The sequence below is a fragment of the Mastacembelus armatus genome, chromosome 2 (genome assembly GCF_900324485.2).
Source record: "Mastacembelus armatus chromosome 2, fMasArm1.2, whole genome shotgun sequence".
In the NCBI taxonomy this organism is placed as follows: domain Eukaryota; kingdom Metazoa; phylum Chordata; class Actinopteri; order Synbranchiformes; family Mastacembelidae; genus Mastacembelus; species Mastacembelus armatus.
In genome coordinates this window covers 9,097,799-9,125,580 of record NC_046634.1, presented here as the reverse complement: position 1 = coordinate 9,125,580, position 27,782 = coordinate 9,097,799, and the positions used below count along the sequence as shown (strand labels likewise).

Here is a 27,782-nt window from a genome sequence, read left to right as displayed (position 1 = left end):
AGACAAAAGATAACAAGGTATGAGCAAAACCGAAATAACAGGGACTACCAACACAAATAGCAAGATGTTTGATTAGGGTTTATTTGATCATGATGTTTGTTTCATTCTTGGGAAAAGATGTTTGGAGTGTAATTTAAGCAGGTGGAGAGAAAAAAAAACAGCTTTTAATGTAAAATAATATTCACACAGAATATTAGTACCTATTCCACAGTGCCCAAAATGTGTGATCCTATTATAAACTGAAATATAACTGCGCTGTACACTAAATTAATCATGATCAGTATGAGTGTTGGCCGCAGCCAAAATAAATAAATAGCAGCCATATTGTACATCAGATAATTTAGTTTAATGGTGGACTGTGTTAATCAACTTTTACTTGGTTTAATAACTTGATAAAATACACACTGTGTTATCAAACACTACACAGACAACATGGTCAAGGCTCACGTGTTTGTTTTCGTACAAAAATCAAACATTTTATTTTGAAACGCATCACCGGAAGCTCCTTGTGTCAGTTGGGCGCGCTTGACGCGGGTCCGTGACGCCATCTTGAAATCGTCCCGACCGGAGGAGACGGATTTGGGAAAACCAGTTCAGTCCGAACTCCATAGTTGCTTTAGCTACACGGATTTTCTGCACCTTTAGCGGTTGTTGCAATGACACGGTAGTGTTTCTGTTTGTTCTTTTGACTAATTTGGACCGGGAAAACCCGCTTGGCCCACTTTGGAAGGGGCTAACGCACCGGAGAGAGCCTCGGTTGTTTCCCCGCTGGAGCGGACGAAGCTGCGGTTGTGGCCGGGCACCACCGCCGGACTGTCGGACCAAACTGAGGCTTCCAGGCGGAATATAAGGACAACAATAAACGTTTTTAAGAGTTGTTTTTTTATGCCGGGAGCGTGGAAATGCTCAGCCCAACGCCGTTTTGACGTTTTACAGCTTTGCGGCGCAGCTCACCGAGGAGAAGTTTGAAGAGCGGAGTGCGCTTGATTTGCAGTCCGATGGATGTTAGCCCTGCCCGGCTGTGGCTCGGCTCCGCGCTCCGCTGCTGTCACATATCAGCTTGAACCGGTGGTCGCTCCTGTTCATAACAATGCTGCATACCTGCCAAGTACATGGCAGCCCTGGCTTGAAAGCCCGCAAGTCGCTCTCCATAGCTTGTCTGTAAACCTGGAAATACCACCAGCCATCCCCTCCCCTTCTTCATCCTCCTCCTCTTCCTCTCCTCTTCTGTTGTAGGACTACCAAGGCTTTGCATTACCTGGGATATTCAGGATTTCGACTCGATCTCAACATTTTAAAGATGTGCTTTTCGCAGAGACAGTGCTCCTCGGAGCAGCAAGACATTTAATTTGACTCAGTCGCGTTGAGCTTTTTTTTTTTTGGGGGGGTTATTTTTTTTTTTTTGTTTTAATTCTCTTCCTAGTCAGAGGATCAGACTCGGATGGAAAATGGGAGACGCCACCAAACTGGCCTTCGCCGTTTTCCTCATCTCCTGCTCTTCAGGTGGGTGTGGAGGGGGGTTGTGCATGGTTTATTGTCAGCTGTGCAGAATAATTGATTGCTTATTGTTACCTCTGCAGAATGCAATACAATTGCTTGTTGGTATGTGTGGGGAATGCAGTGCACTGCAATGCAATGCAATGCAATCCCGTGGAAAGGGAGAGAAATCCCACTCTGCCATTCTGCCTCATTAGTGGTGCCCTTTTCTTTGCAGCCTCCATCCTCCATGTGTGGATGTGCCTTGTGCATGTTGCAGATGTCAGTAGTTGATCCCAAGGTGGGGCCTGGGGATCTCTGCGGGCCCTTAAATGGCTGCTAGTGGGAAATACCCCTATTAATATATATATATTTTTTTGTCTTACTTTTCAATCTGCTTTAGCTAAATAATAGATTTAGCATGGCACTGTTTTGTGATTAATGTTATCTTCTACCCACCACTATAAATAGTTATCTTATTAGTTATAATTAAGTGAAATCTAACCTTACACAGGTTTGGTGTAAATATGTCAATAAAAATCTGCCTCCATCTCCAGTCAGTTATAAAGGAAACTTGAATTCTTATATAAGATAGTAAACTGAATTTAACCCCTTTTATATCACATTCAGTCACTGATAACGTTATAGTGGTGAAATCTCATTGCAGCAAAGCAATTTTCAGCCCTCATGTTGCTGAACATCCATTATATGTCCTCGTCTCCCATGGGTGGGTGCATAATGAATGTCGGTGGGGTCAGTGAGGTGATAATAAGGAGAAAAGGGTGAACCCAGGAGTGCTGCTTTTCTGGCAGAGTGAATTGGTTACTTGGGATGTGGGTGGACTTTAGTATCAGTTCGTAAGTGATTGGGAAATGCTGGTTTGCTGTCACTGCAAAAAAAAAAATAATTTGAAGTTTGCATTGTGCCATCCTCTTTTGTTTTAGTCACATATTTGTCTTGCTGCACTTTTCATCACATGACAGAAAGGTGATGAATAGTAAAACAAGTGGTTTTAACTTCCAGTGTCGTCACATGGCTATGCTGCTAAGAGAAATACTTTCACTTCGTACTATCTCTGTTTCTGACTGTGTTGTGTTTGACATGTGGGCTTAGTGTAACCACAGAGGTTGTATGGGTTGAAAGATTCATTTGGGATAGAAAACACAAATCTGCCCTGGAGGCAGGATTTTCTTTCCTGTTGTTGTTTACCAGCAGAAATTAGATATGTTAACATTAAACATAGAATGAAGTTGATTTCAAAATGTTCTATGTTATTGGCTATTGTTTTCATGTTTCTGCAACTTAACGAACAGGTTTTCTGTTGCTGTTTGGAAGTAAATTGCAGTGACAGTCCCAGCTTATAAAATATCTAGTATAACGTTTATAAGAGCAGTTACGACTTTAGAAATGGAAGGGGCAAAATAAAATCTTATCTCTCAGCGAAGTTGTCCTTTAACAGGGCACCCTGGGGTGTCTTTGAGCTTTTGAGTAGAAAATAAAAGGCTTCTTAAACACGGTAATATCTGGGTTATTTTAGAGGGTAAACCAGGTGTATTTCACTGTGCAACAGATGATTATTCCACTTGCTTATTACTGTCTGAAGTGGGCTAATGAATGGTTCCTACTTGAGGTGGAATAATAATCTTCAATGAAATCCAAGATGAATTGGCACGCTCAAGACAACACCAAGAAACCTCTGATAAGGGCAGGGCACTTCGCCCAGAGTGGTTTTATTTGATGAGCCCTATTGCAACATGCCAAAAAAAAAAAAAAGAAATTGTAGAGATTCACAGAGGCTTCTATCAGGAAAAACAGCAGTTTTATGTCCACTAACGGCTTAAAAAACTGTAATACTTTTTGTTTTTTTCTATTTAAGTTGTGCATGTTTTACCTGACGGGAGTGAGGGAATGATACAGCTCATTAACAGCAACATGTCACTGCTCGTCTGCATAATCAGTTTGTGACAGTGCGAAACACAGAAGTATTTTAAAACAGTAAAAACAATTAGTCCACTCATGCTAATCCATTGGCAGCAGTCCTGATTTATTGATAGATTTTTTTTTTTAGGTCAAAATGCCAGAAACAATAGAAAATATTATTCTACTGTGAGGATTCAGCCTCTTATATCCGAAGAGTTTCTCATTTAGTTCGTCTTAAATGAAAGTAGAGTAAATTTGTCAGAATATATTCCATACCTATAATAATAATAATAATAATATATGAAGAAACTAGTCCCAGCTATATTTTATCGTTTTGCTTAAAGTTATTTTGATCACTAGTAAACCTATAGAAATGTAATTAATGAATCAGTGCTACTTGAATGAATATTCAGAGTGGCCTGATTTGGTGTTGTGCAAGTGAAGGTGTCAGAGTTCACAAAAAAGAGGCATGCATGTGAAATTGGAGCTGGTTTAAAGTTACACTGAGCAGCTGCGCAGTGTTTGTATCTACACTGGCATGTCGAAATGCTGCTGTAGCACATGGTGGGTCAAGGTTGGCTGCCAAAGTGTTGATATGACAGGAGAGTAAATGGGCGTCTTGGGTACATTTTGCTGCTTGGGGTTGAGTTTGAAAACAGCCCTCTGCTGAACTGCAAAGTGACATTTTACTACCAAAAGAAGTTGAGGCTGCAGCAGGCGCATGCTTGAACCCAGGTCATCTGCTTGAAAGGTGACCTCTGCCTTAGATCTCGTGAGCTTCCACCGCAAACTGGTAAATATTTACTGTGCTACCACAGAAGTTATGGCATGTTCACATCCTGTCAGATCTGCTGTGAATTTGAGTTGAAGGCTGGGAGGAATTTAGTGTGATAAAAATGTTTTCTTTAGGCCCTGTTTGGTGTCAGAAACTTTGAAAGTGTGCCAACATCAAATAATAGCCCAAATGATTAGTCACATCCATGCTAACACAGTCAGTTGTTCAAACTAATGGTAAGAAACACCTACCGTACTGTATTTCTTATAATAACACCAATGTCTGCCTGTCGTTTGACGGTTGCATTTTCTCTGATGAGTTAATGGGTCTAAGTTGAGGCAACAGCGCTCCATCCTGTTTCCCCTCTTCTTCTGACATGAGGTGAATGCAACTCAGGTAATCAGTCACTGGCTGTAAAGGTCATACTCTGGTGTAATATGGGGGAAATGGCTGTTTGGATTTCTGCATGTGTCCACCAATGAGGCTGATTGAAGGATAAGTCAGGTCTCGTGCTCTGCCTTCACATTTAGCCTCCAGTGTACAACACTGCAGCAGTTGCACACAGCCATTGATCCTCTTGCACACCAGTGTAGGGTTTCATCAATATGGCGAGGATGAAGCAGCTATATATATATATATATATATATATATGTATGTGTGTGTGTGTGTGTGTGTGTGTTTTAATTCTCAGCAGCACAACAGATCTGATGATTCAGTTGCAGCTTCGCTCTAACTCAAAATGAAACGGTATCTGAACTCAGTTGATTATCAGCCTGGGGGTTCTGTGTTCTGTCCCACTGAACTGGGGAAAGCTAACATTTACCAGTTGCATTAACTGGGTGAATTGGTTCATTTATATGCCGCCAGATGAAGCCTCTCTGTCACCAAATCACCCCCACTGCAGAACTGATTTTAGCAAGACTTTACGTCTGTCATAGTTTAAAGCTAAAGTGTTTTTTTTAGTCACCTCGACCTCTGACCTTCCTCTTTTCCCTCCTGCGTGAAAATAATTCATCTTATTTTCCTGAGATTGTGCTAGTTTTCATCATTTAGCACATGAAAATGCTGAAAATGCTCCTTGTCCCAAATGTCAAATGTTGGTGTTAAAATGTTTTTTAAAAACTGGGACAGGAATTAATAAGATGGTTCCTTTAGTTAATTAATTATTTGGGAACAATTCATTACAACTTTATTTCTCACCCAAAGTAAAATATTTTGCTTGCCTTGGCAAGTGACACCCCTTCTCCGACAGTTAATCATTAGTAGACATGAAGTGTTCTGTTTTTTAATGTTAGACAGACGCACCGTGACCAGAAAAAAGAAATAAATTTAACTTATTAAAATCAGAAACTTAAATAAAGACAAACTGCTGTGACAGACTGTCCTAATAGCTGACTAAAACTCATATTTACTCTGGCTGACTGAGCTGATCATTGACTTTGCCAGTTTATGACAAATGCACAGAATTAAAAAAACGAACCAAAGAGAATAACGCACCAAATGTTTCCCATTGGAAATGAAATATTTAGCAATTAATTTTTAAATATGCTGTCATATTTTTGTCCTTGTAGCTGGTAAAACATATAAAACTAATATTTCAATTAACCTCAACAGTAAATTCCTCAGGAAATGTAGCCAAAACTAAAGAAAACCATGTGAATGTACATGAGTTATGTAATATAAAAACATTGGACTGTGACTAACCACTCTACCTAACCATCCTGTCCCCTTTTGTTGCAGTGTTATGGGTCAGAGGCCAGTTACCAGCTCTGTTCCATTTTTCCCCCCTATCTATTTCTAATATGTTCTGTTGCATTATGTATTAAGCTCCAAAAGCACAGGTGAATTTGTTAAAGCCCAGTGTAGCTTCAATTTTCCCATTGGGCCCAACTAGCCTGACTGCTTCCTTGCAGGGCCATGTATCATTCTGTGCTTTAAGATCATAAAAACAAAGTGCAGCACCGGCTCATGTTCGAGGTAAAATGGTGACCCAAACAAGCGTGTTGTTGGGTCCAGCTGGGGAAATTATGACCCTGCAACAGGACCATCACTGGGTAAATTTAGACCCCAGCCAGGTGCTTTGTGCTCTGTACACAGAGGGAACAACATGAACAATTTTAGTGTACATCTAGGTTGTGCAGTTATCAAGAATGGTTGCATTTGTATTTATACACGCACACACTTTTATGGCATTGAATTTGAGGAAATCACTGTTGTAGAAGTAGTGTTTATCATTTGGAAGTCAATAAATCTCCAAAAGAGGACTTTGGAATTCACCATCGACCCAACAATGGGCCAAAGAGCTTTTCTTTCTTCCAAATAGTTCCTGCAGTGAACTGGTAAATCCTGACCAACTGCACTCAAATTAATCTCCATTACTTCACCCACGACAAGCTTTAGTGAAGCCTCATAAGAACAGAAAAGAGAAACTGAAGGGCAGAGGCCCAGTGCAACGTTTCAGTTATGATCACTATTTCTCTGCTTGTTTACATGTTGGCAAAGTATCTCTGGTCAGTGAACTACACTGAATGCTGTAAATTGACCTCTAGGGATTTGATTGATCGTGTATATCACGAGTGGAAAGCAAACCTTCTATTATTACAGAGCGATGTTTTAACAGGTTTCAAAGGCCTAGGGCCTCCTAAAGCACACGCACCACATCAATGGCTATCTAAACTTTCACAAAAATTAAGAATCATCAAAACACTATAATTGCTATTGAGGGGATTTTCTTCAGCAGCAGTGATTTGTTTCAACCTGCTCAGGACAATATGTTAAAAAAAAAAAACCCCCAGAAAAACCCAGCCAGTTCAGTGTACTGTTTTAACACTGACATCATCTGATACTGTAAGTCTTATGCTGAAAACAAACACAATTGATGATCTGCAAATGCTGTAAGGCTCTGAGTCTTTTTATAACAGCAGTGTAGCGGCAGTGGAGGGACCAAAATAACATACATATTTAATTCAGCTTTCACCTCCTTAGAGGAAGCAGAGGTGAAGACATGGAAGAAGATGGAGGAAGGCGGTTTGAGCTGCAGTGGCTAAAATGATTATTGTGCTCAATAATATAATTGTTGGTATTAATCACATGATAATGATGCTTCATTATTTTGAGAGCATGATTCTTTTGACCTTCTCACATCTTAATTGCCTTGTTTATTTTGGCTTCAGTGGGTTGAAATCAAATAAAATGATACTAAAAGAATATGGCATGGGCGATAAGGAACCAAATTCTATGAAATTCAGGAATGTAATACTTGTGATTTGTGGCAGTTTTTTCCTTTGTAGTCATAAGAGACTGGTGGGTTAGACGGGGACAATAAAAGGCCACAGAGTCCACCCTGTAGTAACCAAAAGGTCACATGTTCGACATCCTCTACAGGCATTCATCCTGTCAGCGTGTCCTTGAGCGAAACCCTACCTGCTCAGCTTATTGTTAGTCATGCTGGATAAGAGCATCAGCTAAAAGCCTAAAATGTAAATGTAGACTGAGCATGCCTCTGTAATGGGAAGTCAATGAATTGCCCCTGTAACCATTACTGACTCAAATTCAAACAAATTGTAGGGGCCATGGTAAGTCGTAAGGGGTTGTGGGGGGAAAAAAAACACCTTTAGTGTGGCGCTTGTAGTTCTTTAAGATACTTGGAGAAGCTGAGCTACTGAGATTTCAGAATGGAGATGCACTTAAAAGACGGGTTCATATATAAAACTGTTCATATATACGGGACTGCTTTATCTTTGTCTAGACTGCTTGATGTGTTAGTACCCCAGAGAACGGTCCAGAACGGCCCCTTACTGTAATTAATGCATCCTGCAGATGTTGCTTTATGTGCTTGGGAGAGTTTCAGTCTAGACAGGCTGGCTGTTCAGACGGCGAGGCCCTGCTTTGATCCTTGATTAAAAACTGTGAACTGTACATTCATCATGCTCTTGTTTCAAGCTCTCTCAAGGGTCCTCGCCTGCTTTATACTCCCTCCTTCCTCATCCTCATCTTCCATTTCGTCCATCTCTTGCCATTATTCCTATTCCTTGTTGTTATTCCTTGCCAATATTCCTTACTGCCACGAAGGTCACTCTAACCTCTTATCACCAAAACCACTAAAGGGTAATGGCATCTCGGGAACTCGATGGGCTGGGGTGAACAACGATCGCTCGTGATACTGTGGGTTGATCTTCCTCCTTTTGTTGTTTCGGTCACTTTGTGTTGCTGTCTAAAAACCCTCTGGTGTTATGTCAGATGCACCGAGCAGATACCATGAACTGTCAAAGCATCAACAGGTCTTTGGCCTGATATTTATTGTCTTGTGATCCACACAAATAATCATTTTGGAGAAACAGAAAGAGTAATAAGCTGGCAAATCAGAAAAGAAATCCAACAGGGATGTCTGCTGAATACTGAAATAATATGCTCTTTATGCCATGTAGCTGGTGACACTGGTGGCTCGCTTGGAGCACCCACCGCCATCTGAAATGCCAGTGATCTGTAGAGGGGATTTGTTCAAGACTTGAAGCTCTTAATGGTTGAGAGGTTCTTCCTCCGGAGAAGAGAGTTTTGAAATCTCACCGATGCCTGGCAGTTGTGATTGGTTGGTGATAAAGAAACCTATAAACCCTGTAGAAACATTAAGGAGTTAAATTCCTAGCTCACCGCACCTGTAATATAATCTCAATTAAAAATACACAAGTGTTGGTGTTTTATTTTGGCCGTGGTGTCTTGTGACCAGTGTGTGTCATTAGTTTACACTAAATATAAAGAGGCAGGAGTCAGCGGGGTCATCAGATGGCTGGACGGATGAAAGAGGGGGATTTATTGACTGCCAGCGTTTATTGGTTTGTCTTGTACAAATGTGAAGTCGGCGAGTGCAAACAGTGAACATAATTGAATGGCAGACAACATGTCTTGGAGGGCCATGTGAGATGCCTCGGAAAAGGGTGGTGCATTAGTTACACACATCAGCAGCAGCTTGCGATGCAGTGTGGGCTAACCTTGACCACAGAATGTCATTCTGTGCACTTTTATTTCTCCAAGACTTTCTCTCCTCTTTTGGTGTGTAGTATAAGCGAAGCTGCAGAAGGTGAACATGATATCATATTTTGATTACCTTGACAGGAATGGCGTTTGCAGTATGAATTGTGATACCAAGGGTTTATTGTAAGTCTGTATTACTTTGCAGTCGGTGCTTGAAGTACATTCAGTAGCTTTACAGCAGTGGATTATGGGAAGTCTCAGTTGTCTCCCTCCCTTTGTGTTTCCCTCCTTCTCCTCTGTTCTTCACTTATTGATTGCTTGTTTTAGAAAAATGAATTGAAATGCCCATGCTCTAGGCTTTGCAATATTGCAATATCACTGCAAATTCAATACACAGTTCAGCATTAAGCCCAAGTGGCACTTAACACACCCTTCAAATAAATCCAAGCAATTCAAGCACAGAGGGGGATTCGGGGCGGGGTGGCGGGGGGTGGGATGCAGATCCTTATGCAGTACCCTGTGAGAGATAACAAGGCTCTTTAAATTGCTCGTCCTGTAAAGAATGTACGGTATGCAGTGGCCCACTGGAGCCCATTATGCAGGAAGGACATGTGGCTGTGCTGGTATGCGCTCCTTGTGGTACAGTACTGTTGGTCCAATCGGTGGCGATTCACGTTGAGGGAACCAGGCGTCCCCTGACCTGTCCGGCAACCAGCCCCATCAGTGCTAATTGAGGCAAAGACCAATGGGCGTTTGTTGCTCGGGCATACCAGTGAGGATTAAAGGGATTGGATTCAGTTGCTGAGTGTGGTGGTTTTTAATGCCCCTCCAACGCCATGTCCCCTCCTCCCGGCCATGGAAAGAGTGCCGTCTTTGTGACCAGTTCACCCGAGCCAACCCTACCAACCCAACCCTGCCATGTCACGACACCGTCTGATTGAGCATTAACATAGCACTACAGCGAGAAAATTACTGTCTGCTGTTAAAAAGTCTGTCTGTAAGCGTCTCTATGCACAGATGAGACTGTTACCTGTCTGTACATTCAGCCACAGCAAACAAGACTACTACAGCTGCTGGAGAAAGTATAGAATTAATATCCTGATATATCTTTCCTCTAAAGTATGTAATTTCATCCAAAGAACGCAACTCATTTGTCTCTAGACTCATTTATATCTTCTATTTTTTTGTTTTTGCTACATCTTTTTCTCTAATCATATAATGATTATTACTATCAGACACTTGATGGTGAATGCCTCACATTATAGAAATACTAATTATGTGTAGAGACTTTGTGTGATAAGACTCGTTGACATATACAGCTTTTTTTTGTCTTGTTCTACCTAAAGAAATGTTAGTAACCGTTATCTATGATATAACCCACCTTCAGAAAGAGAGTACAGCCCGATCAAGGCAGGAGACCTTACTAAATTGTGTTGCCTGAACCCAGTCTGACCTCAAAGCCATGTCAAATCTTGCTATTTCCCTCCCTTCTGCTGCACAACATTTGAGTGAGCTTGTGCAGAATATGTTATAGATGCATGACGAAAACTTTTTCAGATGTTACCAGAGCTTTTTCACATTGGGTGCACCATGGTGTTTGTTAACACTACTATTATTAGATGTTTTCTAATATATGTAAGTGGTTATTTACACATGCTAAAGCTGTATTTAGTTGTGTCTTGAGTCAGTAATGTGGGGGAGGAGTGTCGAATTGCACCAGCAGCAACAACAAGCGTTGCAAGGAAGCCAAGAGGCCGACTCTGCAAACAGCATTTTGACCCTTGGCCTTACTCTAACCTCTTTATTCGACACTATTCAAAAATCATCCCTCACATTTGTTTTTAGTGCTGGTCAGACATATTCACATGCAAACCTGCGTCCTCCCAACAACCATACATCACCTCAAATCTATTTCATCTCTGCCTGGACGTAAATGATAAGTTGATCCTTAGAACAAATTCCATCATAACGAACAATCCCCACTCCTGGCAGGCGCACAAAAAAGCCTTGATGAATGAGTTGTTTACCTACTTGGGTGCACGCAGTGCCGAGTGCAGGCCTGGCCCGCCAAAATGCCACTTCATTATGAGACTACAGAGCAGAGAGCAGCACAGCCTGCCCCTATGACCAGCCACAGAGAGGAAATTGGATATTAGTTCCTGTATTCCTCAGCAGTTATCAGGCAAAACATGAAAGATGAGCAGTTCTTGAGCCTGAAATGTCACATTTTAATTTCTTTCTTTTTTTTTTTTTTTTGTGCGTCTTTGGAGCCATGCCCTTAGTGCTGTGGTGTTGCCAGACTGCACGGCCCAGAGATCACTGTCAGTAAGACCAAAAAAGGGGAAATGTTATTTAAAATTACTGTTTCGTTAATGCTACTGGCAATGGAGAGGAGCCAAACATACATTTATTCTATGGTTTGTGTTGACTGTCTTGAGTCTTACACATAACCTGTTTGACAGATGTTGCTGTTTCTCTTCTTATAGTTGCAGAACAGAATTATATTTGCCTTCCTGCCACACAAGCTCAGGACCTCCTAAATTACTCCAACACTTTATCTGTTTCACCAGCCAGCTTCAGTTTTGGAGTAGAGAGAACAAAGCCCCCGGGCGTTGACTGGCTACCTGCCAAAGTGGCTTAGTGGAAATTTCTCCAACATTTGGCAGGTGGTTGCTGGTCATTTCCCACCCAGCATGCACTTCACCAGCCTGGCCGCAGATCAGACTAGAACCATCTCTGCTGCGTGGCTCTTGCCGTGTAGTCCTCGCAATTTGCTCGTAAAGAGACATGTGCCACTACGCAGGATCTGATGTAGCTCTCCCTTGTGAGATTTGTTATCTCTTTAGAAGCCTGGCTTGTGTTTTATATTGAAGTGGTGCTGAAGAGAGCACAGGTCATTTGATTAAGAAGTTGAATTTGTGCTATTACTCAGCTCTGGATACTTACTGTCACATAAAAGGAAAGCTTTAGGGGAGAAATTATGTTCTACAGAAATTTGGGTTTCATAGAAACTAATAATACAGTATTTCAGTGCAGTGTCCATTTGTGCAGAAAAGATTTGATCTGCCACAATCACGCCTTTATATATTTGGCATTTGAGGTGATCTTTAAGAAGGGAAGCTGGTGAGGAATTCCATAGGTTCAGTTGTTCTTTCTTTAATGTCTTATTTTAAAAGCTGTACTTCTTGCTGAATTAAAGGATTTTGCAGCTTTTTGTACCAAAGCCCTTGTGAGGCAGATCGTCTGGGTGCGGGGTCATCCGAGCAGTAGATATTTCTGGTGGGATATATTGTAATTACTGGAAAAACACAGTTCTTATCAAAAAATTAGTCAGGCAATTTGTTGTTTTTCATGGCGTTGAAAGGCATCCAGAATCCATAACTCTCTACATTAGATGTGTACATTCACTGGTGAGTCATCATTGCTAAATTCTCCTCTGTATTGTGAAGTGGTACATGTCCACAACTGCCTCTTACATTAGTTAGAAACACAGTCATGCTCCGCTCTACTCCAACCAACCCCTCTGGCTTTAGAATTAAACCAGTGATGAGTGCCAGTCACAAAATTTGGTACCAGTCCAGGAGGCATTTGACATTTATTTCAACATCCACTTTGACTTTACCGAGGAATCATTTATTTCAGCCTGCTTTTACAGATGGCAGCTTTTCTCCGTGGCATGGTAAACGTATTTTCATTAGCACTGTCATCTCCTACACTCTCTTCTTTTTCGATATTTTAAAATTAGACACTGCAATAAAGTTTTGATTTAGCAGACACTCATTTCTAAGGTTTGTTATAATTTCTGCTTGGCAGCTTGAAGCTGGGGCTTGGTCTGAGGAGAATGGGTGGGATTCACATTAGCTCAACTTGTTATTGTCTCAGTCTTGTCAGGTTTTCCAAAGCTCGATTGCCAGAAATTGATCTGAATATTATTGATAGCTGTGATAAATGTCGTGCTTCACCCTGCAACCTAACCCTCATCTTTTTGTGTTTATTATATTGTGCTTTTGGCAGAGCTGCTTCTCTACTGTGTCAAAAATACTTTTGATCAACATAGAGTAGATGTCTCTCCACATATTGCCATATTTCGTTTCCAGAAGACTACAACCGATACACCTTGAAGCAATTAGATATTCTAGCTTTCACTCTCCTACTGGCAAGACGCCATCTCCTTCACTGGAAGTCTACGAAAGTCCCTTTGGCATTCAGTGGCTCAGGGATGTCATGTCTTTTCTCAAGCTAGAAAAGATTGAATATTCGGTAAGGGGTGATTCTGAGAACTTCTATAATAAGTGGCAATCCGTTTTTCACTTTCTGAAACTCTCTTCCATCTGTCCGTCTGGCTGAAGGACCTTTTTAGGAGTGAGTTTTTTTGTTTTTTTATTTTATCGGGGTCCAAATAATAGAAATGAATCCACTGAGATGTGGATTTAACTGTGATTCTCATTGGGAGATTGACTGTTTTTCTGCTCATGTGGCATCATATTTTCTTTTACCTAAATATAAAGAATACTCTGTAATGTGAACTGTCTACTTCTGCAGTTTACTTGTTGAACCGGAGCATAAGGACATATTATTGCTGTGATACCTGCAGATTTATAAAATCCTCTTGTAGCATTGTAAACAGCTAAGTCTTTAGATAAATGTGTTTTTCTAAACCTGATTTCCTGAGTCTTTCCATATTGCAATATCATTTTCAGTCACTAATACTTAATGCCAGAGAATTTGGCCCATTTCAAACCTTTGAACGTGTTTTTTATTCAACAACGCCAACATAAAAGAGGTCATTTCAATGCCATTTTAAATCTAGTGCATTTTGCAAATTTGAATGGAACTTACCAGCAGCTTGTATAGCTTATTTTATAAATATGTTAGTTATTTATTAGTTAGACATAACTCGAAATCTGCTTGCAGCACATCATTATTAAACACTGAAGGTGCTGGGAGTTTGAAGCAGCATTTGTGAATATGGTTTCCCATTACAGTTTCAGCAGAGGGTTCACTATCAAAGTGGATTGTGTCACCTTCTGCGTGTTCTTGCTGTCAGTATCAAGGGCCTCCATTCAGCTTCTCCAAGTTGCCTCCATCTAACATGACCTCTTGGCCGCCAGACAAAAGACTGAATTTTCGAAGCCGGCTGCAGATAATCACTAATCTCCTCCAGTAACTGCATCTTTGCCAAGTTCACCTTCTTTTCCATCTTCATGTTACACCGTCATTATTGAATCACAGCTCCTGTTTGCAGTCTAATTGTTCTTTAAGAAATCCCAACTAATGGCCTTATCTGATCACTCTGGCTGCAGGAATATCTCGCACCCTAACAGCGAATTTCTTGTACATTTGGTGCTATATGAACTGGAAGCTTAATCACTGTGGAGAAGAGCATCAGCTAAATGCCCAAAATGCCAAATTTGAAAATGTCAAAGTGAAATTTCAGAGCCACCAGGCAGCTAGCGAGAGGTGAGGGGGGTGAGCAGCAGTTTTTCAAAAAGCCCCAGTGGATTGAGAAGTGGGTCGGGTGTTTAGACATTTTGCAGGGGAGGCATTGCTGAAATGTCCACAGCTAAAATAGGTCGTGGTTAACCTTGATAAATCTCTTGTATGACTGGAGGAGAGAAAAGAGCCTCTACAAAATTCAATGTGACTATTTCTTGTCACAAGAGGAAAGCAAGGAAATAATGTAGGAGACGATCACGCTGTTGTGATGTGACTGATTGTACTTTTATTGGGAGAGTTGGATTCTGTGATCACATATTCATCTCCAATAAAGTATAGGGAGACGAACCTTTCCTTTTGGTGCGACCATCAGTTAAACAGTGACGCCATGTTTCAACATTTTTCTTCTGACTTCCCCGTGTGTCTCAGTCAGACATCACCTGATTTTCCTCTTTTGTTAATTTCCTTGGTTTTCTCCTTTATTCTATGATTTTTTGACTCTGTGATGCTTCCCTTAGTGTGTAATGAATTAAATACATGTTACTGGCGTCATTACTAAGAAAACTACCTTGCATTAATAATAACATGCTGCTGTGCTCACCCAATGCTGTTTTACTTTACTTTCTTTCCAGTAAACCTGATTATGGCAAACAAGGTGAGCCTGTGCTGCTCATTGATGTTTCCGTGTGTCATATATCTTGTGGAGACAAAGAAGCTTCTCTCTCCATTGCTTGGATGTGTGCTTGTGGGTGGAAACACTATTGTATGTCCTTGCACGTGTTGGCTCTGGACTCCGTGATATTATCCATTTTAGTGAACTCTGAGCAGCAACTTAGTCAGAAGATTGATTTCTCTGCTTTATATCCTTCATATCTGCCATACTGCCAGGTCGCTGTTGCCCACCTTTGGCACACAGCACTATAGGCAACCCGCTTGTGTTGTCACCTCATTTCAGAAAAGTGATCGATTAGAGCTCTTAACGGCTGTATTTATAACAGAGTGCAGTATTTGCAGTTCACATGGCTCACAGCTCTTTCTCAAGGTGTAATACCTGAATAGAGGCGTTATCAATGGAGCTATGGAGGTGTTGCAGCTTGCCTTGACTGAAGAACAAAGACGCAGTGCTTTTTGTCGTGCTCTTTAAATTTGAGCACTGTAATATATAGAAATACATCAGTTTGTATAAGATTAAGTTTGTCATTGTATGTACACATTGGCTTAAAGGGAGGGGTTTTGTTCCAGTCATTGCACAACTTAAAAATAATTCAAGAAAATTACTGGTATGTTGATCTATAATAATTGTTAGTTACAACGCTGTTTAAAACCATTACTGGTAATATAATATGAATCAGACACACAATAAAACTTGGGAATTTTAATTATTTTGTGTTTCTAACCAGTTTTGGGACTCGGTGTTATTTGTCTCACAGCAGTTCTCTTTGCATCTGGCAAAACGTAAATACACAGTATTTATCGCCCCTGTTTTCTGTGTACTGCACACTCATTATTATGAGTAGCTTCTAATGAAGTTGACACAGGAACTCAAGCTTATCCTGCTGCCGCATTCACTGTAAATCACTCCAAGTAAAATGGAAATGTGCATGCCAAGCACCTTGACGTAAAGTCCATGGGGATCAGCACTAGCATGGATAATGCTGTTACACCAGAAGTGACTAATGAGCTAACCTTCCGCTGTACCGCTGCATACCTTTCCATCATTAGCGTCTTCAGCTCCCACAAGGGCCAGTGAGGGGAACGGTGCGTTCATCCCCGTACTGAAAGACTATAAGTAATAGAAACCAGGCGTCATATTGTGAACACTGCTTAAAAAATAGGCCCAATAGAGTGGATAAACTTAGCAAACATGGACGGGGATTTTGCACTTCATTATTTGACAGATTTACAGTATCATCATTGTTGTATAGCAGAGTTACACTGAGCTAGGTTGTTTGAGGACAGGGGCTTTCAAGGAAAACATCAAATCTGCTTTGTTATCATTTCTTGCCTGAAGGTGATCTGTGGTTGGAAAATATTGTCTGGCCACTTACTTTTTTCATGCATCATTCATCAACAGTTGCAGTAAAATACTGTTTTCTAAAACTCGTCACCCTGAAGGCATGATGGGGTATCGTCATGTTCGCACCAAGCACCTGGGTTCAATACAGCATATATTGTTACTGTTGTTTTCTTAAGGGTGCCCTTGTGTTAGCTGTATTTCATGGTTTTGACAGGAAGACCTACCTTTTCAAGAACCATACTTCACACCTGATCCGCTCAGTGTCTTGCTAAAGGGCGTCTTGTTGTGGGTGTTGATTGGAAGAAAAAGAGTTAATTATTCTTTTTCTTGGCTTAATTTAAAAAAAAAAATGTATAGGTTTTTTTAATAAACACAATCAAGAATAAGATTTGTTTTTATTAGACATTTTCAAAGACTCTGTATAAAGGCAGTGAAATTTACATCCAGTGATCTAATCTTATGTGTTATTCATGCTCATCTGTTTTGTGTTTAATAATTTATTTGCTTACATGTGTACATGCAGTTTTGGCCCTGCGTTGGTTTTTCATTGTTCATTTGCACTTCTGTGTAAAATTCACATTTTATTTCTTAAGCCAGTTGCGTTTTCAGCAAACTGCAGGTTTGTTTGAGCGCCACTCTTTTTCTCTTCTCTCTTTGCTTCGGTTTGCTTTCAATCATGTAGGCAGTTGTTCCCAGCTGCACCTGTTGCTGTGAAATAGTTTAGGGCTTCATGGGAAATGGATTTAATGAGAGAAAACGCATGGTGACCCCGCCTGTCAGTGAAGTAGCCACTCTCTCTTCCATCTGCAGCTGTTAATGCTGTTGAAAAGAGACCTGCAGCGCTTCCCAGGCCCTAGCTGGCATTTAAGCAGCCATTTTATTGAAAAATACATGATCTTCCTAAAGTTAACCTCCATCATGCAAGCTAAGCCCTAATTTCTGGAAGCTTCTCTGACTTGAGATGTGGTCAGGGTGTACTGGCCAAGGAGAGTGGCTAATGATCCCATATGTTGGCGCGTTATTCTTTATTTGTCCTGCACTGGTCAGTTAAATTACAGAGTGAGACATTAAAAACAATAACAGAGATTGGTCAGGTCAAGAGTGCAAGTCATAGCAGGAACTGAAAGTGAAGTGAAAGTGAATAAATAAAAACAACGAAAAAAAACACGTCCTACCAGCTCTGTCAGCTCTGCCCAGCAGGGGTTTCTATCTAACAGACTGTAAATAGAGGCACCATAGAACCCAAACACCAGGAATCACAGAAAATCCATTGTTTAATTGTAAAAGAAAACAGTCTTAACAGTTCAGACGTCAAACGAGGTGGAATTTAAACCAACACTTTATAGACTGTGAACTCTAATTGGCACAGACACCATGTTCTCTTTACATGAAGAGTAAAAAGATGTTGCGGACTTGAGGACAGTGCATGATTTTAGTACTTCTTTGACCTAACCATTTGGCCTACACATGCACTGCCTTCCTTCACCAGGAGCTCATTTTCACAATAGAGAGTGGGGAGCTCTGTCGTCATCAGCAGAAATGTTTTAGTGCAACAAAATTAATGATTAAAGCCCTTTCATAGTTGAATTGCAAGGTAAAGAGCTGACAGTTGTCATGGCACTGAGCTTTAGACAGTCCATACAGATGGAAAATGAAGACCTTCTTATTAAGCCTTTAGAAGCTCACACAAAACCATGTGTGGTTTCCTGTGTGTCTGACCTGCTTGGTTTGCATTGCCAGGTAGCAAGCAAACACAGGCCAACTGTCAGTCTTGTTAGCGGTCTGAACTGGACGAACTCACCGGCAGGTGATGAGAGGCTGCAGCAACGATGGGCTGACAAGCTGTCAAGCAGTCATTTCCCTGGATTTCAGTTTGCAAGAACCTGCTGCCTGCGTTCCTTTGCAGGAAATTGGTCACCTTTATTTTGGCAGGGGAGGGAAGATGATTGGCTCACTTCAGTTGTTTGTGAAGAGGATTTTAGTTTCTCTGTTTAGTGTTGGCTGGTTTTTATTGTTCATCTTGAAAAAGCCTCTATTTTTCATTGGTGTATTGACTCTAAAGCACTTAGGAACTCGGATAAAAAAAAAAAAAAGTTGCACAGAAGTAGATTTTTTTTTTTTATTACTAAATGTTTTATTGCATTCCTATATGTCATACTTTGGGGCTATAAAGAAATGCCCTTCCACCAGTTATCAGTACAATAATTTCTTTGTCAATGACAGTGGAGGAAAATCATTTTTTCATTTCCCAGCCAGTGTGGCTTGAAAATCACCAAGTTTAGAAGCTGATATCTTAAGTTTTTTACCTGGCAAAATGTTTGGATGCTCATCTCTCACCTTCAGATTCAGAGAGATGTTAAAGAATGCTTTGTCTGTGTTCTCCAGGTGCCATCCTAGGACGCTCCGAGACTCAGGAGTGCGTATATTACAATTCCAGCTGGGAGAAGGAGCGCACCAACCGCAGCGGCATTGAGCCCTGCTATGGCGAGAAAGACAAGCGACGGCACTGCTTTGCCACATGGAAGAATGTCTCTGGTACCGTCGAGGTCGTCAAGCAAGGCTGCTGGCTGGATGATGTCAACTGCTATGACAGGTACGCAGGTTTAAATCAATTAAATTTAGAAAATATTAAATATTAAGTTCTCAAGTGGAGGGTAATTGACATTTTTGCTTTTGTTGATAATAGCACATGTCCTTGCCAGCCTGTAAATTAATTTTCAACAAAAGCAGCAGCACAGATCTCTCAAACAGGTCAGAGCCAGCACATCACAAGGAAGGCTTGACCTGAAATACATCTAAAATCACCTTCAGGACACCTTTGACCCTGTGTGATTCCCCATGTGACTGATGAGGCAATGTTTCTAAATGCCACGGACAATGAGTTTTAAATTGGTTCACGAATCCCCACTAAAAATGGATTCAGTCTGATTCTGAATGAGTTGTCCAAACACAAAGCAGTAAACAGATATGAATAGAGGGTATTATTACGGTTGCTTGCTTGCTAGAACATCAACCTGGCATCAGATGCTGGTTTGAGCCAGTTCTGGTTGTGTTTTCTTCTGATTCCTGAGCGATAAAGTTGCTGTAGATTCTGCAGCCCGAACAGTTTGGGTACCTCTGCTCAGACGGCGCCGCCTCGCCTCCCTGGAGAGTCCAGAGCAAGTCGAGGGCGGCCGCCACTTCCTTTAGCTTTTATCTGATGACTGTGTGAGTGTGAAACAGAGAGAGAGAGAGAGAGAGATTGTGTGTGTGTGTGTTCGATTGTTAGTGTACATGTGTACTTGTTTGCATCTCAGTATATTGATGTGTGTAGGAGTGATTTTATAAATGTTTTTCTTTGATATCTTCTGCGGCAGCGAGAGGAATGAGAGGAGTGTGTGCTTGTGTGTGTACCTGCTTTTTAAAGAAACATCATTCAGCTTCATTTGTGCACCTCTGTGATTTGTCTGTGTACAGATGTAGATGATGTGTTTTGTGATTTGTGTGCTCTTGCTCATGCTTTAGAAAATAGCTTCCATGTACTTTGCAGTGCACTCAGCAGTTTCTGTGTGTGTTCTTTGCTTTATTAAATTTCCCCCGTCTATGTTCTCTGCAGTAACGAGTGTGTGGAGAAGAAGGAGAGTCCTGACGTTTTCTTCTGCTGCTGTGAAGGCAACATGTGCAACGAGAGGTTCCTGTATGCCCCGGAAGCACCCCCACAAAGTGACCCGCACCAGTCAACCGCCTACAGTATGTACTGTCCAACATGCACACATACAAGTATCCCGCTGAAAATTATCACTGTTGAGTGTTTACTACATGTTTGTACTGCAGCTGTATTTTCATGCCACTCATTTACAGGTGAAGCAGGAAGTTGTCTTGAGATGTTGCTTTTCAGAGTAATGTCTTAACTGAGTGTTCGAGATATGTTTAGATATGTTACAGGTAGCTTACAGCGACCAAGCTGATTGTCAGGGGCTACAGGAATGACTGTTTTGAATGCAGAAATATGTCGCTTCCTTGATCATGTTATATTTTTTGTGCATTCCCCAACTCATGGCACATGTGGTGTCCTTGCACTTCTCACTTTTCATCTCAGTTGTCCAACAGGCCAGTCTGTCTCTTCCTATTTCTTTAAGTTTGACTGTGTGCAACCTGCAGACACCCTGTAGAGAAAAACCCTTCACAATGTCCCTGACAAATGCCCTGAGAGTCCAGTGATGCAGCTGGTGCAGCCCCACCAGCCCCTGCCCTGTTTATTCTGCCCTCCCTTCTTTTCACCCTTACGGCAGTGGTGGTTGGCGTCTGAGCATCAGCACTTTGACAGCACTGCCGAATCAGACTGTCACACCTTGTGATGGGACAGGCTGAGCCAGCAGGCGTCACCCAGCGGCTCCTGCAGGGTCGGACACAGTTCAGAGCCATGTTATTTTTGGCAGGTGGATTACATTATGTCACGAGATGGATTTGCTAATCCTGCTGTCTCTGTGTGTGTGTGTGTGTGTGTGTGTGTGTGTGTGTGTGTGTGTGTGTGTGTGTGTGTGTGTGTGTGTGTGTGTGTGTGTGTGTGTGTGTGTGTGTGTGTGTGTGTGCATTGATATGATCCCTAAGCACAGTGGCAGTAAGCTGTAAGCAGAGTTAGTGCTACACTTAGATATGATGTAGCATGATGTCAGACCAACCTAACATGCTGTTTCTGTCTCCCTCTTGCTCTCTGTCTTTTTTCCTTTTTTGTTAATGCATTCTCCTCAGCAATGTACATAATTTTTGAAATGTCATCGCTTTGAATTTGTTTTTGTAAAGCTATTAAAGGTGAGTCATAAATCATATCTTGTTCATTTTTCTCTTATTTCCACTTCTTTCCTTTCTCTTTCTCTCTCTCTCCTCACAGCCACCTCCAACCCATATTCCCAGAAGCCCCAGCTTTTCAGCACTCTGCTTTACTCCCTGGTTCCCATCATCGGCCTGGCTGCAGTCGTCCTCTTCTCTTTCTGGATGTGGAGACACCACAAACTGGCCTACCCAGCTGCGCTGGTCCCCACACATGTAAGTCTTACCAGGGATAAAACACTTACCCTCTGACACAAGTCTGATCCATCACCGCTTTTTGTCTTGTCCTGACTGTGATTCGCTCATCGCTGTAGTGTGTTTTCCATCAGCCAAATTGTATGGCAGGAACTGTGGTGTCCTCTATCTTCAAAGTTGCTGTTGATGCAGATTAGCTTTGTCTTTTTGTCTGTTATCTCCATTAGTCCCACTTCATCATGTGATTGCAAACAAAGGAAATGTATAACAACAGTTACTGTGTGAAAAAGAATTTATTTTGTAGAAACACAAGCACAAAAGCTTTGAAATAAAGGTCAAGATAGTTAAATGTTTCCATTTAAAACCCAGTATAAGGTAATTTATTGCAGAGAATGTCTCACTGATTTGAAGTTGTGATTGATTTAATTTATTTATTCCAACATCAGTCTGTGTTTATTAGTTGCTCCTGTAAAAAGGATGAAACACTGTGCTCAACCAACCTTCAGCTTCACCACTGAACTTGTTTCTCAGTGGGCTGAAACAGCCTTGGCCTTTTGTGCCCTGCACAGCAGAGGGACAGAGCCACGGTCAGCCAGAACAGACACGCTGTGCTGACAGTTTATGTTGCGATAATTTCTTTTTCACTTTCAGTTGTATAGAAGGATAAGAGCAGTCCTGGTTCTGTCTGTTTCTTGTTCTGTAAATCTCTTTCAAAGCCAACACTTCTCAGACTTGCTTTTCATGCACCAGACTAGAGTGTCAGGAGATAAATTTAACTGGGATGGTTCATAATGTGTCAGATGGGCTTTTAATCAGACAGAAGTATGATGACCCTGAGAGCTTAGTACATTGCAACATTAAAAACAAAAAACACATGCGAACAAACAGAAGACAAACAGAATCAGAAAATATCTTCAACAATTTGACAACACAGGAGCAGCATTTAAAAAAATAAGGACAAGGACAAAACACGACCAAATACAGGATTTTTAAAAACTAAAAGTGCACACTGTGCTGTTGAGTTGAAAATAACTGTTGGAAAAGTAGAGCGTAGATCCACATCTAATCATAAACTCGTTCACCTTTCATTATTTATGCTTAATTATTTCTTCTTTTCCTATTCTGCTTGCTTGGTGTCAGGTTTGTCCGTAGCAGTTTAGTTAGAAAAACCTCATATTTAAACTTTTGATCATTCTCACGTCACCTTTTGATTCGGCCTCTTTCATCCGCTTTGGTTAGACCTTTAAACATTCCTCAAGTCTCTTAGTGTTGTAGTGAGAGTCGAGCTCAAATTCCTGATTAATTTGTTTTTTATGATTTCGAGGCTGTTTTAACCCGACAGCAGCACAGCTATATTTTCTGCTGCTCGGCAGCAGGGGAAAAAGAAAACCCATGCAGAGCTTCCACAGTATAGAAGAGGAGTCAGGGGCCTCTGCATTATTGATGAGGCTTTATATAGGCAAACAAAACTAAACACACAGACGCTCACAGCTCTGCCTCAGAGGATGGTGGTGGGTGGGTGGATGGGTGTAGGGGAAGTGCGGGGGAGGGAGTGAAGAGAGACATGCAATTCTCTCAACTTAGTTATTGTATTTGAACAGTGCTAAACCATAGCTGGGAAGAGATAAAGAGACACTGACACAATACAATCAGGAGACAAATGCTAATGTGCATTGGAAAAACAACACCACTAAGAGGCTTATGAAACATCTTACCTGGAAACAAATAAATGAATAAATAAACAGCATAAAGCAAAACAAGATCGTGGCCAAAGACGAGTGGAGCAGATATGGAATTATGATACAATGGAAAAGAGGAACAGCTAAAAGATTGATAAAATCCTAAGGGGAAAAGAAATAGAATAAAATCAGAACAAGCAAAGTCATGGCTGATGTGTGTAATTGTGCATGTTTGTCTCTGCAGGAGTGTATTAATGCATGAGTGAGTAGGTGTACAAGGACAGGAGAAGAAAAGGAGGTCACTTGTTTGGGGAGTCCTTTAAAGTCAGTTTCATATGCTTTTCTGGAAGAGGGAGGTGCAGTAAAGCCCGCCTGCCTGCTACTTAAAGGTGGTTAAAACAAACAGACATATCTGCAACTCCTATCTGAGACACACAAACATCCTGGTGTCCAGAGCTTTTTTTTTGTAATCAGCCAAGCCTGGTTTTTGATATGGAAGATGAAGAAAACCATTGAGAGGAGATAGATGGATGTTGCAGGATGGGTGATGTGGAAGGATTTTTTTTTTTTTTTTTTGGTTGTTTGTTGAAGAATGTGTTTTTCTGTTGCACCACAGGCTGTATTTAAAAAAAGCAGAGGTGACTGTGGCAATCACTCAGACAGCTCACTCTTGCAAAGTCATGGAGGACAGCTTCTAGCAATTCCTACACTGTTGAGAGCAAAAACATACGTTCTGCTCCACCACAGGTTACTGAATTAGATTGTGTGCCCCACCTGCCTGATGGAATCAAATATATAAGGCGGCATTTCTGGAGTTTTGCTGGACAGTTTTTTTGGGGAAAAAAAACAAAACACCTACAGCTATAAATGATGTAGTGCATGAATTCAAATCCAACCTGATACTTAACACACTGATAGAAGAGCTGTATAAATCAGGAAAGTGTTGTTCAAGGACATTGCAGTTCAGCGTTAGTGCTAATATAACACTTAATTAAATGACATTTAAATAACTTGTTTATATTTATGAAACTGACATTAGTTGGATGAAAAAAATTCATCATGTTTCAAATCAACTTTTTATGAAAAGCACCAATAGACTGGACTTTAAATTACATCTTATCATGCTGTTTCGGAGCTCCACTGCATTTATTAGAGCATAATGCACTGTATTTGCTCATGTATTTTTAATGTGACAGGAACAAATTGCCCACACCTGTTGCTGCTTAGATTTGAAGGCACCCCGTGCGTATGGAAAGTCATTACACTTATTCATCATAGTGTTGGTAGTAAGAGATATTTTCCCTCTTTCATAACATCCACAAGCCAGTTACAGCACTGTGTCTTTTTAAATGGCAAAGCTCTGCATCACACTGCGCACATTTAATCTAAATCTCTAATTAAAAGGAGACGCAATGTGATTATGTCATAAACAAGCAGCTGCAGTTTGAACAGAGCCAGAGACAAAGGAGAAACATATACACAACTGCCTGTTCTCAGCTTCTGTTTTTAGATTCCTTTTTTCAGACACTGGGGACGCACAACCTTGAACTTCTACATGCTTGTTTTTCGTGTGTGTGACTTTTCCAACTAATGAACAAAGTGGTAGTAAAGGATCCTAAACAACATAACGATTTTTTTTTCTACATTGAATTTGGTCATATAGTTGTCATGTTTCGCGGGCCAGGCTGCAGGTGGAAGTATTAGGTGTTCATACAGAGGAGGGCTTCCGTTTCACATCAAAAATGCATGTTCTTGCACACAGGCTTACTGTTTGGATTCTGCAACGCTCTGAGAAGATCAAATTCCATGTGAATGGTAGAAAAAAAAAAAAAAAAAAGTACCTTTATTGTACACTGTCATGTCATTATGATGGTGTCCATCACACACTGCATATTTGCCACCAAGTCTCCATTATTCACACCACAGTGTGAAGTGAAGGCAAACTGGAATTGATTCTGTCTGAATACACAGACCCACAGCTTTCACACGGAGAGGCCTGCAGCACTTAAACAAAAGTCTGGCCATTTTTTTTCTTTCTACCTAGACCCTATTTTCTCATCTGTATCCATCTTACTGATCGATTCTGACCAAAATCCCATCAATTGCTTTATTATGGAGCTATTTACATCTTGTTTGTCTCTGTGCAGCTTTCTGAAGGACCAGTGGACAATTATCTAAAGCCCCAGGATCATGGTGACACTGATTGTTGGCAAATTTAGTTATTCCGGAAAAGGAATTCACATGATATATACATATAAACATCTTATTTCCTTAATGCTGGAGAGCTGCAGCAGAAATCTATGCATTATGGAGCAAACTGTGAGCAGGTTCATAAAGAAATAATTTTTTTGTGTTTTCACGTTGAGGCTTTAAAACGCCCCAGAAACAGACTTTAATTTGGTTTCTTTTCCTGACATTTGTTTGTCTTCCATATGGCTGATATCAACAGAAATGTGTCTAAATAAGGAAATGGAGCTTTTAGCTTTTTTCTCTATAAACATTTTATATTTATTAATGTATGAAAAACAAAAAAAGGCAAAATAATACCCAGGCGTAGCTGAGAAAAATATATTTTTCATGTCTGGCTTTGTACTCACTGAGCTCTGCATTAATGTCCTCCACTGAAGGCCTTTCATTCACCTTCTTGACCCCACGTTTCTGTGTTGTACACGACTTTAATGGGTACATTAGAGCTGTTTCTGGCTTTTGTCAAGGTGCTGTAAATTGTGCTGTGCTCTGAACTTTGCGTGTTCAGCCTTTTTTTCCTATTTTACTTTGCTTAAGAGCTTCGTTTAAGTTCCTAAAATGTTTCCATCTTGCCTTTAGTGCCACACTTCTTAACACTTTGTATGACCCACAAGGGAGGAAAAGCTCCAGAGACAGACCTGTGGCCTTCATTTGTCACAAACCAGAGCTCTTGAAGCTCTTGTCTCTAGTCTGGTGTATGAGGGGGGAACAAAAGGTTGATCAGGGACAACTCATCATCTTCTGCTTTTGTCTGCCTCTATTTTATCTACTAACAGAAAATAGCAGTAATTTCTCTGTTTGCTTCTCATGTTCTTTTCAACAAGCACGCCTTTCACATTATGGTGGAGGTAAGAGTGGTTGAAACACTATTAATTCCCCACCCCCACCCCCCACCCACCCCCTTCTTTTGGGTTCAGAGCTTGGTATGAGTTCTCCACCTCAGTCTCAGACCACCTTTATGCCCTTCTCTTTTTGGTTTTTTTGGCCGTGTCTTGTTTACTGGGTTCATAACACTTTTTTGTTTTCTTGCCTGGGTTTATTGCATGGATGGATGTCTTTTGTGTTCCCTGCTGAAAAGACTGTGCATGGTGGGAGGTGGCCAACACTGCTTCGAATGCAGCCCCCTTTTTTTTGTATGGATGTCCACCTGTGATGTTTATGTAAAGTATTGTGTGATGTGACCCAGTTTCCAGAATAGTATCGGCTAAACCTATAGCTCACTGTGTTTCCCGTGGAGAGAGCCCGAGCAGGAGCCGCAGCATGTTTTTTCATTTCACATGCAGACTGAGGAGTACAGATACATTAGCATTAGTAGGAGCATTGCCACTTACCTGGAACATTTTTAAGTCAGAGGGTGTACATTACTTAAGTACAGGAAGAGCATAAGCCTTTGCAAATGTGTTTTGGCTCAGGATCTGTCAAATTGAAGTAAAATTCTGGCTGTAATCTCTAAAAATTCTCACGTAACTCTGACAGAATAAAACCCAGACTCCGAGAGAGTTTAGACCTTGGTTCATTTTCACTTCCGGCTTCTAGATTAGCTCTTTTTTTAAGGTCATGTCAACAACTTCTGCCGTTTGATATGACCTTGGGCTTTATGGTCATATCAACAACACGATATGACCTTTAGATAAGAGCTTTGGAGGTGTAGGACTAAAATTAACCTCCATTGTACTTTTACATCTCAAAATTAAACCTGGCATTTTGATTCTGTTGTATCTATATCTACTTAATCTGTACCTAAATCCAGGACAAACCAAAGCAAGCCTAGAGGACTGATTCTGATGTAATAGATGAAGGTGTAATCTGATTAGGACATGTGAGATGGTTGAGGGTTGGAAAGAACGGCATGAAGCAGCATATTCTGTTTTCCTGTTTCCTGTGGTCTGCTGACTAAGTGTAATGCGCCCCCGTTTGAGGCGATGGCGCCCTGTGATCGGACAAAGAATCCGGTGACTCCCCGAGGGAGCCCGGTTCGGGCCGCCTTGTCAGGCTGAAGCCGATTAGACAGACAAGCGTTTCCAGCAACAATGCAGACCCACAGAAAGAAAAGAGTCCTGCTATATTTTAATACTCATCAGGATCATCTCAAGTGCCAACAGCGAATGTGCCGGAAGCTTTCTCAGTTTTGTCAACATGTTAATGACTTCCATTGCAACATGAGGCTGCCGCTATAGAGGATCACCATCACCATCAAATTCATCAGTCATTTCTCTCACCAGGCATATTAAAGTGCAGGAATCCAGCTAGGTCTTAA

General features: G+C 41.1%; 1 protein-coding gene across 1 annotated transcript in view; it reads left to right on the top strand.

Moving 5' to 3' along the window:
• The first annotated feature begins 221 nt into the window (after positions 1–221).
• The window catches only part of acvr2ab (activin A receptor type 2Ab), a 43,063-nt gene continuing 15,502 nt past the window's right edge, over positions 222–27,782 (top strand). The window contains exons 1-4 of the mRNA XM_026301655.1: positions 222–1,503; positions 18,981–19,188; positions 20,191–20,324; positions 21,466–21,620. Coding sequence (XP_026157440.1) covers positions 1,449–1,503; positions 18,981–19,188; positions 20,191–20,324; positions 21,466–21,620 — 552 coding nt within the window. The 5' untranslated portion in view covers positions 222–1,448. The remainder of the gene's footprint in view (positions 1,504–18,980; positions 19,189–20,190; positions 20,325–21,465; positions 21,621–27,782) is intronic.